Source organism: Lissotriton helveticus, chromosome 11 (genome assembly GCF_964261635.1).
Source record: "Lissotriton helveticus chromosome 11, aLisHel1.1, whole genome shotgun sequence".
NCBI lineage: Eukaryota > Metazoa > Chordata > Amphibia > Caudata > Salamandridae > Lissotriton > Lissotriton helveticus.
In genome coordinates, this window is record NC_136072.1 from 171,777,732 (window position 1) to 171,790,451 (window position 12,720).

At 51.1% G+C, this 12,720-nt stretch overlaps 1 protein-coding gene across 1 annotated transcript in view; it reads left to right on the forward strand.

Annotated features, from left to right (window-relative positions):
* MELTF (melanotransferrin) overlaps positions 1 to 12,720 on the forward strand; it is a 389,430-nt gene that overhangs the window by 113,776 nt on the left and 262,934 nt on the right. Inside the window, exon 2 of the mRNA XM_078666484.1 lies at positions 276 to 430. Within this exon, the coding sequence (XP_078522610.1) occupies positions 276 to 430 (155 nt within the window). The remainder of the gene's footprint in view (positions 1 to 275; positions 431 to 12,720) is intronic.

Below are 12,720 nucleotides of genomic sequence, written 5' to 3' on the forward strand. Positions count from 1 at the left end.
CAAAAGCCATCTAAGGTAAGGCATTTGCAGTTAGTATAGTAACTCTGCACCTCAATATGCATGCTTACTCTGACTATATATTGATAATCGATATTGTAATGGTGATATTTTAGTAGTTCGATACTACCAACCTTGATATGTTTACCTTCAACCTGATCTACGTGCTTTCTCCATTAAAAAGATAGATCCTGAATGGATCGAGAAAGGAGCCTAGTACTGTTACAATGTCTACTCATCCTTACGCTACATTGTTTCTTCTCCTTTTCCTACTCTAGTTTCTAGCCTGAGTGCAGTGCGATGGTGTGCTATCACTGACCAGGAAATTCAAAAATGTGAGGGCATGAGAGGTGCCTTCTTGAGTGCCAGAATTTCCCCTGCGCTGTCTTGTGTCAAGGCCTCCTCTGGAATGGACTGCGCCAAGATGATAGCGGTAAATTTTTCTTTTATGAAATTTATATGCAAAACTATATCCAAATATTCAACAATTCATAGTGAAGAAGGCTCATTCTTTGCTGGGCACGAAAGATACTTTCCATACACCCGCTCCCCTTCACAACCTGCTGACAGGCATTTCTTCACCTACAACTGTAGCGCTATTTAATTATGCACCTCTGTGCAGGCGGTGACATGTCCATCGGCAGAAGGAACGCAGCCCAAAGTCCACATACCAATAATCTGTGAACCTGCTGCTACCTTGTTAGCAAATTGCTGCTACAGATCCCACCATTGCATAACATGCAGAGGCCAAAGATTGTGTTTTACTGAATGTGGTTGACCTGCGGCTAAAGAGTAACTGAGCAGTGTGTTGTGAGCAAGGATGATGAAATGTGTCATAATTTTACAGAAAGGGCTTGGCCGGCGATGTGAGCAGACGCGTGACTGCGGAGCTCCCGTCGCCGTTGGGCCCATCATTGGCTATTTACGCGGGATTCAGGAGTCCAGACCCGCCACACACCTCCCTAGTGCCCCTGACCAGCTGGGCAATGTGTCCGGACTCGAAGCCTCCGTGCTCCGGCTGATAGACGGCGGAAACGAGCGGCCGGCTCGCTACGAGAGGGGCCGCCCGGTCCATCCGCCATCTTGAGACCTCGGAGGAGGCGGCCTGGGGCGATCACTGGCTAGAGCGACCCCCGCCCTTCCCACACGGGAGACTTGCGGCGCCCTTACCTGTGGCCGCAGCGGTGTGGCGGGGTGACTGGGCGGGGGCACCTGAGAGGCTTCTGGGTCCGGAGCGCCCCGTTTCCCGCGCTCCGGGGTGGAGCTGAGAGGCGGCAAGACCCGGTATCTGGCCACAGTGAGGATCGGAGGCACTGCTAGCCTCACCTCCCCGGCGGGCTGCGGAGAGAGAACGGCCCTGCGGAACCGCCGCGGGAAACAGCGGGGATGATCAGAGCGGCGATCTGATGTGGACGGTGCCCCTGGGGAACTTTGGAGAGCAGACGAGATACAGCCTGCGGGGAAACGCCGTGACGGCGCGATTTCACAGCGGCTCCTCCTTGGGGGTGAGTGCAGGCCTGGGACTATAGTGAGTGGCACTCTCTGGTGCTGACCCCCCCCACTCTAGGGAACTAGTGGCCCCCGCTGGGGACGAGCGGATCTGCTCATTGGCCTGGCTGGCCGCGCATTGGGAACGGAGGCACCGTGGCCTAGAGATCCCTGGACTGCCTGCTCTGCTGCGTGGGGTGTGTACTGGGAGCTCGTTGCTGTGGGGAGTGACGTTACGGGGCCCGGACCCCCTGAGTGCGCTGTGTCTTCGCGCCGGTGCTTCCCACCACCCCCCCTCTGTGCTTCCACCCAGGCGGCCTACATCGGGCGAGGGACCTGACGCGGCCTAGGCGACACCCTGTGGACCACGCGAAGGATGACGCGCACGCGCACGAACAGGAACAGCAAGGCGGAACCAGCGCCGACCCCCAAGGGGAACCCAGTGACGGCCATGTGGGGCAAAGTGGGAGTGCCGGCGGCCAGTGGTGGCCCACCCGCAGAGATGGCGGATTCCCCCCCGGTCACGCAAGCGTTCATGGCCGCCTTCATGACCGACCTTAAGACTGAGATCGGATCCCTGAGGTCGGAGGTCCACTCATGTGTCACGGAGCTTCGGAAAGAAGTCACGGAACTGGGGGACCGTGTGGACAGCCTGGAGAGAACCGCGGACACGCGCACCGAGGACCAGGAACATCTATGGCAGCGCTTAACGGCCCTGGAACAACAGAACATTGAACTCCAAATCAAGCAGGAGGACTTGGGGAATCGGGGAAGACGGAATAACCTCCGCATCCGCGGCGTGCCGCTCGGAGAAGAAGGGGAGGACGTAATGGACTTTGTGGCACAACTCCTCCACGAGGTGCGGGGCGACGAGGATGTGTCGCCTCCCACACTAGACCGGGCTCATCGTGTAGCGGCGCTTGCGGGGAGATCGGGGCTTCTCCCGGATATCATCACACGGGTGCACTTCTTTGTGGAAAAAGAGGAGATTTGGAAGCGCGCTCGAGACAAGCCGGACCTGCAGTACAAGGGCCACAAGATTCAGCTCTTCCAGGATTTAGCGCCTAACACCCTGAAGCGGCGACGCGCTTTCCGCCCAGTAACGGAGAACTGCGGTCCCTGAACATCCCGTACCAATGGGGCCATCCCTTTGCACTTATTTTTCAATGGGAGGGTAAGCGTAAATCCTTGCGATCCTACCATGAGGCGGTGCGACTCCTCAACATTGCAGGCTCTCCTCCGGGGAGCCCCTCCAGACACCCTCCAAGCAAGAGGACACCGCTTACCCCGGACTGGACCACGGTGCCGAGGAGACAGCGTGCGACGCCTGTTGACGCGCCAACGACTAGCCAGGCCAGGCAGGAGGTCATCGCCCACATTAGAGCGCTGGAGGAGGCGGAGATCGACCGTGCAGACCGCTCCCCTGCGGGACGGTCCTCCACACCGTGAGATGGACAGCACACATGTGTCGCTCTACTTGAGGTACTGTTCTCTTATACCCCTCCGGAGGGTGGGGGGATAGTTGTGGGCGGGAAGGAAGTTGCTTGGACTCCTGATCCCCTTGTGCTGGGCCTAGGAAGGTGGGGGCTCCATACCTTCTAGTGTTCCCGGCCAGTTATGTCCCACCGAGACTGTCTCCTGGGGAGTGACATCCCGATGGACATTCGAACCCGTGGGTGTAGGATGCCCTACTCTGGAGACAGTGTACTTTGGCCCAGTTGGCCACGTCTTTACGGCCTAGGCCGTCAGCCCTTCAGGCTGCTGAAAGTTTGGCTTTCTCATTTGACTTTCTTTTTTCTCTTTTTTCTACCTTTCCTTCCTTTTTCTGTCCACTATGGGGGGGTGGGGGATGGTGCGAGGAGCAGAGGCGGGCCCTTTGGGTGGGGCTCTGAGCTGGTGGGTGCTCTGCCGCGCGTAACTTTGCGTACTAACCTTAGGGACCCCCACGATGGCGAGTGATATAGCCAGACCCCTTAAGATTTTATCACTCAATGTCAAAGGCCTTAATTCACCTAATAAGCGCCAACAGCTCTGGCATTACTTCCTGCAACATGACCCAGACATCATTTTCATACAGGAGACCCACCTTCTTCAGGCAGATACGAAGCGCATGGCGCACCCTAGATACCCCCTCCAATTCTGGGCTACAGCAGATACGAAAACGGCAGGGGTAGCGGTTTTGTGCAAAGCTGGCATCAGGCGGGGTTCTGACAAGCTCTTCCGGGGTGGTGACAATCGCTTCCTCAAGGTATCGGTCGAGGTGGGCTCCCGCCGTCTTACATTGTGCAATGTGTATGCGCCCAACCTGGCACAAGATCGCTTCCTTCGGGATCTTTTGCGTGCTCACGTCCTTCAGGGTGGGCCCTCGATTGTTCTGGGGGGCGACCTTAACCTGGTCTGGTGCCCTACGATGGACCGGAGTGTGAGCTCCTTTCATGGGGCAGGGGCGATGTCCTCGGCGCTACGCAAACAGATAGGCGATTTGGGTCTCTTCGACGCGTGGCGCTACTTCTCCCCCGACAAAAGGGACTATTCTTTTTATTCTAGTGCTCACCGCTCTTATTCCCGCATCGATCATCTGTTCGTTTCGCATGACCTGCTTTGTGATGTGGTCGATGTGGAAATGTCAGACATATCCATCTCGGACCATGCGCATGTGGAGTTGCTCCTTAGAGATCTACGGAGTGGTCCCCCTAGGGAACGGAAGTGGCATTTGCCCCCACACCTCCTCAGAGATACAGCGTCGGTTGACGACATCCGCACGGCCATTGCCTCCTACTTTGAGTTCAACGATTTGCCGGAAACGCCGTTCCCGGTGGTGCGGGACGCCTTCAAGGCTACAATTCGGGGTCACATCACCTCCCTCGAGATTGCGAGAGCGCGTGAACGGAGGGCTGTAGAGGAGGGCCTGATAGCGGATTTGCGGGGGGCAGAGGCGCAGAATCAAGAGGAATCCACTCTGAAGACGCGGAGACACCTAGCGAATCTGAGGGGGCAATTGCGCATGCTACGGGCGAATCGGGCGGAGAAATCTCTCTTGGCACTAAAGCGCATGCATTTTGACGGTGGGGACAAAGTGGGGAAGCTTTTGGCGAGACGGCTGAGGATCAAGGCGGCCAGATCCCACATAGCGAACGTGAATCTCCCAGACGGGTCTCAGGCAACGGCGATGGAGGCTAAAATGAAGGCGTTCCGAGACTATTACGCCTCCTTGTACACGGCGGCTCCGCCGGGCGCTATCCCGCCGGAGGAGGTTCTGGAGCAGTATGGCGGGACGCGCTTGCATTCCGAGGCGGCGGAAAGGTTAGAGGAGCCACTCTCGCTTGCCGAGGTGACTGAGGCCATCAAGGATCTGAATTTGGGAAAGACACCGGGCCCTGACGGCTTACCGCTTTCCTTTTACCGCCTATTTCGGGAACAGCTAGGTCCTTATCTTCTCAGACTCTTTGCTTCCTTCGATGGTGGCCAGGGTCCCTCTCCGGACATGGGAATGGCGGAAATAGCTCTAGTCCCTAAGCCTGGGAAAGATCCGGCGCTTTGCTCGTCATACCGCCCGGTTGCGCTGCTTAATACTGATTTTAAAATTTACACGAAGGTGCTGGCTAAGAGACTTGATCCCCACATGCCGGACCTTGTTGACCCTGACCAAGTGGGCTTCATCCGGGGCCGTCAAGGGGCAGATAATGTGCGGAGACTGGCACATTTGGTGGGGAAGGTGCATCACTGGCACATTCCGGCGTGCCTCCTGTCGTTAGACGCTGAGAAAGCGTTTGATCGCGTGGACTGGGGGTTTCTCCAAGCGGTCCTCTGTAGGATGGGGCTCGGCCCAAGGATGATTGCCAGGATCATGGCACCTTACGGGGCGCCGCGGGCGAGGGTCAGGGTGAATGGGAGGTTGACAGAACCGTTCGCCATTGGCAGAGGGACAAGGCAGGGCTGCCCTCTTTCGCCATTGCTGTTCGCCCTGGCGATTGAACCGCTGGCGGACTTGATCAGGCGTAACCCAGACATATGCGGCGTTCAGATGGGGGGGCAAACTCATAAGGTGGCGTTATACGCGGACGACCTCATCCTCACTCTAACGGAACCGCGACAGTCCTTGCCGGCGCTTCGTGAGGTGCTTTGCTCCTTCGAAGGCGCCTCTGGCTTGAAAATTAATCACGATAAATCGTGGGTGCTTAACCTCACGATCCCTCAAGCCGATGTCCCTCCCCTGGAAGCGCTGTGCCCCTACCGGTGGACGGACCAACATATCCGATACCTCGGCCTCTCCCTGACTCCCTCTTTGGGAGGCTGGTCGGCGCTCAATTGTGCGGAATGTCGCAAATCCATCCTCACTGATCTACAACGGTGGAAGCCTCTTATCCCCTCTTGGCTGGGAAGATTGAACGCGATCAAAATTTCTATATTACCCAAAATACTCTACCTGTTCCAATGCCTTCCTACACCTATCCCTCTGCCGAAGATTAGAGCCTTGCAAAGGGACTGTACTAAATTCATTTGGGGGGGCAAGAGACCCCGCTTCTCTCAGTCACTCCTTATGGCCCCGCGAGATCGTGGAGGACAAGGGTGCCCGAATCTTGTGGACTATTATTGGGCCGCTCATTTGCGGTTTGTAATAGAGTGGGGTATTAGGCGGAGTGAGAAGGGGTGGCTACATCTGGATCGGGCGGTCACGGGTCGCACAATCTGGAACCTTGCTTGGACCCATAGGGCGGGACGGTCCCCTAGTGCTTATTTGGCGGTTCTCACGAGGACGGTCCTGGACGTGTGGGACAAGGTGGCGGTGCGGAAAGGCTTGACAACTTTCCCCTCACCGCACACCCCCATAGAGGATAATCCATGGTTCCCACCGGCCAACCACACTCCCGCCTTTCGCAGGTGGACACGAGAAGACTGCAAAGTCCTTACGGATCTCTTTGACGGAAGCACCATTAAGTCCTTTGCTCACTGTCGGGAGGAGTTCCATCTTCCCCCAGAGGCCGAATTGCAGTTTTTGCAGTTGCGTCACTGGGCCCTATCGGATGCGATATACCCTGGGGCCACTCGGGCCTTCACCCCGTTCGAGAGGCTGGCCCGCTCTGGTGCGGGCACGAAGGGCCTTATATCGAAAATTTATCAGATTCTGCAGCATCCTCTTACTCCCCCTGCTCACCCGTATCAGCGACATTGGAAGGAGACGCTGGGCGCTGATGTTGAACATGCGCAGTGGACCCGCCTCTGGAGGGATGTTCCTAGGGTGTATCGCAGCGTGCCGCAACAAGAAAACGCGTATAAGGTAATGACGCAGTGGTACTATACGCCTCAACGCCTACACAGGATGTTCCCCTCTGTACCGCCCGGTTGCTGGAGATGCCATCATGTGCCTGGTGACTTCTTGCACATCTGGTGGACCTGCCCTGTGATCGCTATCTTTTGGAAGGAGGTGTTGAGCCACATTCGGGGGGTGCTGGGATTTCCTCTGCCTGATGCTGCTAGTACAATACTGCTGGGACTCAAACCTGTTGACCTGCTGGCCCTGACCCGCAGTGACTGGACCTTAGCGATGCAAATGTTGGGTGCCGCCAGACAACTTATCGCTCTGTATTGGAAAAAGGTGGAGGCCCCCCCTCTAGCTGTATGGTTCGGCAGATTGTGGCAGGTCATCACTATGGAATTACTCTCGGCTAGGCTACAGTCTAGCACGACCCACTTTGAAAAGGTTTGGTGGCCACTAGTGACCTATCTTTGCAAGAGCGAATATGCTAGGAATATGCCCCCAGCGCTGCGAGCATTGCAACTTGTGAAAGATGCGGTGCTCCCCTTTACCCCTCGCAACCTGTGACGTGAGAATGGACCCTCTGAAGGATGCTCTGATGGCTACGGCCCCCCCCCTCTCCCCGGGCTCTCTCGCCCTCGCAGCTGTGACTGTCCCCCCTAGTTTCCTCTGCTCTTCCTCTCTGCTCCCTCTAACCGCTGCTTTACTCTTTTTGCTGCCTACTACTAGGCCTCTGGTTGAGTGTTAGGCCCCTAGGGCCAGTTGTTTGTTTCTGTTTGATCTGTTTGTATCTGCCCGCCTCGCGGGATGATGTATAAGGCGGGGTATCACTGGGGTGTGCTGGACTGCGCTATTGGACCCCCTTCTGGAGCAACTTAATGGGAACTGGACTGCTCTTGATGTGCAGGTCGACAAGTGTGATTGGAGATACCGACCCACGCAGAGTTCACACCATGAGTTTATTCACGCGGCCGGCCCCATGAGGGTTGTAGGCTTATCGCTGTGTCAATGTGACCCTTTTATTATGTGTGTCTCAAACTGAGACTTAATAAAAAGATGTTGGAATAATTTAACAGAAAGTAGGGCTTTTGGCAATCATGTAGGTGTGTAAATTTCTCACTCTAAAGTAATTTAGTAAATCGTTGCTCTGTGTTTATGGGTGTTTCTTGAAATTGCCTGGTAGAGTTAAGACTGATGCCAATGAGATGAATCCGGCTGTTTCAAAAAGTTGAAGTTAGGTTTGCAACTACGGTAATATGGGAATGCACACTTACATTTGATATCCATAAAATGTAAACAGAAATTGATAACCCATTTGCTCACACCTAATATTATGCCACTATGGGGCAAAATTATACGTATGGGGATCGACTCAGTGAATTTAGTTGTGTTCATTTCGTAGTATGGATGCCTGTAAAAGTTTTTGTGGTTATTGAGAAATCTTTTCCAGGCACATTTTCACCTGGCGTGGTTGTGAAACTCTCAAGGGATTTAGAGTTCACCGGATGAGATACTTTATCACAATTGTGATGGATTTCCCATCCTTATCACCGGTGCCATAGACAGTAATGCACTTGTAGTATGGCAGACTGGACATAAAGATTATGTTATGTTAACTGGGTATTTATAAAGCGTACAGCTACTCAATAGAGTGTCCTGGCACTGTAAGACCTCAAGACAGGGCTGACAGTTTGCTGTCTTACACTCGACCGATGTACTATTGCTGGAATACCCATGTTTTCAGTGACTTTCTTAAAGTGAGAATGTCCTGCACCTGTCTAAGTGCTAAAGGCAGACTGTTTCAAAGTCGAGCGGCTTGCACCTGAAAGGAGTGTCCGCCTATACGAGCGAGGAAAACTTGGGGGTGAGCGCCTGCTGCAGTGATGAGGACCAAGGTGTGGTGCAGAATGTAATACTGGACTCTTTTCGTGATATAAGAAGCACCTGTACCATGGAGAGCTTTAAAGGCTAGAACTAAAGCTTTGAAACAGATCCTCTTGCGGATCGGTAGCCAGTGAAGGGATTTCAAATGAGAGGACATCTGTGTTCAATGGACAAGCATAAGTATCGCCCTAGCCACTGCGTTCTGGACCACCTGCAGACATTCCAATAAATATTCCGGTAGACCCAGGTACAGAACGTTTACATAGTCCAGCCTAGATACAATTAAAGCCTGGACCACCGTTTTCCTGTGTGCAACCGGAAGAAGGGGCAAAAACTGTTTTAGCATTTTGAGCAACCCGACGCAGGACCCCATTACAGCTTGAATCTGGGCATTCATGGATAAATTATCCTCTAGCTTAACCCCTAGATTCTTGACTGTCTTTACCAAAGCTGTAGGGGGGCATGTCCAAGGGCCACCATTTGCGCCACACATCGCTACGGGGGAGACCAAAGAAAATGATCTCTGATTTCTCGGAGTTGCACTTGAGTTGAGTCAATTGAAGCCAGGAGAACACCTCTGATAGGCAGGTGTTGATCACATCTCCTCTAATATCAGCGTCCTTATCACAAGTGAAGAGCAACTGCGTATCGTCCGCATATGATACTATTTTTGCTCCATGGGCCTTAGCCAAATGCGCAAGTGGGGTCATATAAAGGTTAAAAAGTGTTGGACTCAAGATCGGGCCCAGCGGGTCCCCCATTTTTTATGGGGAGAATGGGAGCAACAAAGGGTAGGGACCAAACCGTTTGCTGACGGTCCTTCAAACAGGAGGAAAACCAGTTGAGTACTGTGCCCCCAAAACCGCACTCCTGGAGTCTTTGTAGAAGCCGGTCATGGGGCACAGTATTATAGGCCACAGATAAGTACAATAATATCAGCACGGCCTTCCCTCCCTTGTTTAACCGCATGCGTGCGGCATGATTCCCCCCCGTACGCTGGATTTTGCGAAAGCGCACTTTACATGACGAGCTGGGCTCGTCATGAGCGTGCGAGGAGGCTACCTCATGACGAGCCCAGCTCGTCATGAGCGTCGAAGGGGTTAAAGTCCCCTTAATAACCTCAGAGACTTCCAGAAGCACTGTTTCAGTGCTAAAGTTTGCCCTGAAGCTGGACTGGCTCTGGTGAAGCACTTGATTGGCTTCAACATATGTGGTGGTGATGAGATTCACATATTTTCCCAGAGCTTTAGAAAAGAAGGGGAGCAAAGATATTGGCCTGTAATTTGAGGCTATCTCAGGATCAGATAAAGGTTTTTGTAATAGGGGGAGATTTTTGCCTTTTTCCACCTGTCGGGGACCTGCCCATTCTGCAGTGAAGCATTAAGAATCAGATTAACCGCAGGATTGATTATCTCCGCAATAGATGCCAATACTTTGGCTGGGCACGGGTCAGAAGGTGAACCTGATTTAAGGGCTCTCATAATTTCCAAGGATTTATCCATGGGGATAAGGGGAACTGTGTGAGAAACGGTCCCTTTACCCGAGTGAAGGGGACAGAAACTCCAAATATTCACCACAAACTGGGGGCTGCTCAGGGAAAGTATCTTGTATATTTCTAATTTTTTCATGGAAGTAAGAGGCCAAGTGGCTAGTCCTTACTTCAGTGGAGGTCAATGGCCTGACAGCCGCACTCGGAGATGAGAACTCTCTTACTATTTCAAAAATGTATTTTATTATAAAGATACATCCGTGAGTTCCAAAAGGGTTTCTCAATTTATTTTCATGGAGATTAGTTGTTGGAGCTCCGTGGTCTGTCCAGTGCTTGAAAAGATTCTTAGCACTGATCTAACTTTGTTGAATTTGCAGGTCTCTGTTACATCCAAGGATGACAAGGAAGATATTTATAATAAAAGAAGATTTAATCTTAAAGATAAGTACAGCACTCAGATCCAACAGAGTGTTTCTTCATACAGCTCCAGCCTTCAACTGAAGAGCTGGAGCTCAACATTCCATAACTGCTAAGCAACACAGGATCAAAAGATACATTCCTATCTAATACGCAATACATTTTTGAAACATATACAGTAAATAATTAAACATAAAATCACAAATGATTAAACATAAAATCAGAGAATATAACACACCTCTCCTCCAATATCAAAAACTAGAAACAAAATAAAGCTAAGTAATGTCATCTTCAAGATACTTAGGTTTAAATTTCAATCTTGAACTGGACTTCATGCAAGAATTGGATAAATTAGAAAACAAAGAATAATAATTGACAAATTAAGATGAAGAAGCATCATTGACAAATTCATCAAGATTTTCAACACAATTTTCAGCATTTTCTTCCGAGACTAACCCATCATGTTGTAAGATGTCTCCTTGGGAAGTTAAGTCACCAACTTGCAAAGACATACTCCCTGTAGAACGAACTAAATCATCTTTACCATAAAAAACATCACCAGATTCAGGGGTATTATCTGGATTGTTCACCTTAGCAACATTTCTTTTACTCTACCATTTCCCACCCAAGACCTGACCTTGACAGCATGTTCACTCACATTGAATATTGTTGACTCAGGATAATATCTTGAACCTCTTACTTTAAATGGTCTCCTGATCCTAACTTTGTCTTGTACCTCAAACAAATCATCAATTCATCATATCTAATTTTTGATTTAATTTGACATTTTTCTACATTTCTTTTAATTTGATCAAAACAGGGAACACTCTTCTCAGATTTAGTTTTCCTGACAACGCACTCTCGAGACAACTCATTGAAAGATTGCCTCCCTCTCAGCATAGCAAACGGAGTTACTCCTGTTGTTGAGTGGGGAGTATTGTTGTATGACCAAATTCTATCACTCACTACCTCTTGAACTTGTAAACCTGAAGATGAAGCTAATTGGATGGAATCTTTTAAAATGCGGTTCACTCTTTCCACTAAACCATTTCCTTGTGGACTATACAACGCAGTGGTTAAATGTTTAATACCAAGATTACTTAAAAAATAAAAAATAAATCATTTTATGTGAGACAGATTGTACCCCATTGTCTGATACAAGAAAAGCAGGTATACCTTCAGATCTAAAATGTTGCGTCAAAAACTTGATTACATTTTCAGTATTAGGATCCCTCGTGAATTTAAACGACACCCACTTAGAATAGTAATCAACCACAGTTACGATACATCTAAAACCTTGGTTCAATCGACCTATAGGCCCCAAAAAATCTATGCCTAATTGTTCCCATGGATTTTTTGGAAAATTAACGGGACATAAAGGGGAGTTCGCAGCATGCACATACTCAACGCAGTTATTCAATAACGTGTCTACACAAATATCCATGCTGGATCACCAGTAAGGGAACCTCTCATAATGAAATTGCTTTCAAGACTCAATTCCTCCTTGACTTTTGAAACAAGCATTTACAATGCAATGGTTTTGCCTTTGTTAAAGTTTGAGCTATTGGCATTGCTCTTGACAATATTTTTATTTATTTATTTTTAACATAAATAAATAGCATTGTCATTTACAATGCCACTAGCTTGATCTCTCGCAAATGACACACACAAACACCCACAGAGAGCCCCCCAATACACACTCAGAGGCCTCCCCACACACACCCACACAGAGCCCCCCACACACACACCCACACACTGCAAGCCCCCAACACACTGCAAGCCCCCCAACACACTGCAAGCCCTCACACACTGCGAGCCCCCCCACACACTGCGAGCCCCCCAACACACTGCAAGCCCCCCCACACACTGCAAGCCCCCCCCACACACTGCAAGCCCCCCCACACACTGCAAGCCCCCCCCAACACACTGCAAGCCCCCACACACACTGCAAGCCCCCACACACACTGCAAGCCCCCACACACACTGCAAGCCCCCACACACACTGCAAGCCCCCACACACACATTCAAGATGGCAGAAGGGAGTGTCCCTCTCATGTGTTCTGAGTTCCCTCCCAGATCCAACTATATCGAATGAGGAACTACCCCCTCTTCCTGTTCTGCACACAGTTTCCCCTCCTGTGAGTTGAGATGATTGCTCGAGAATTTCTTCTGTATGAAAGCCTCTGTC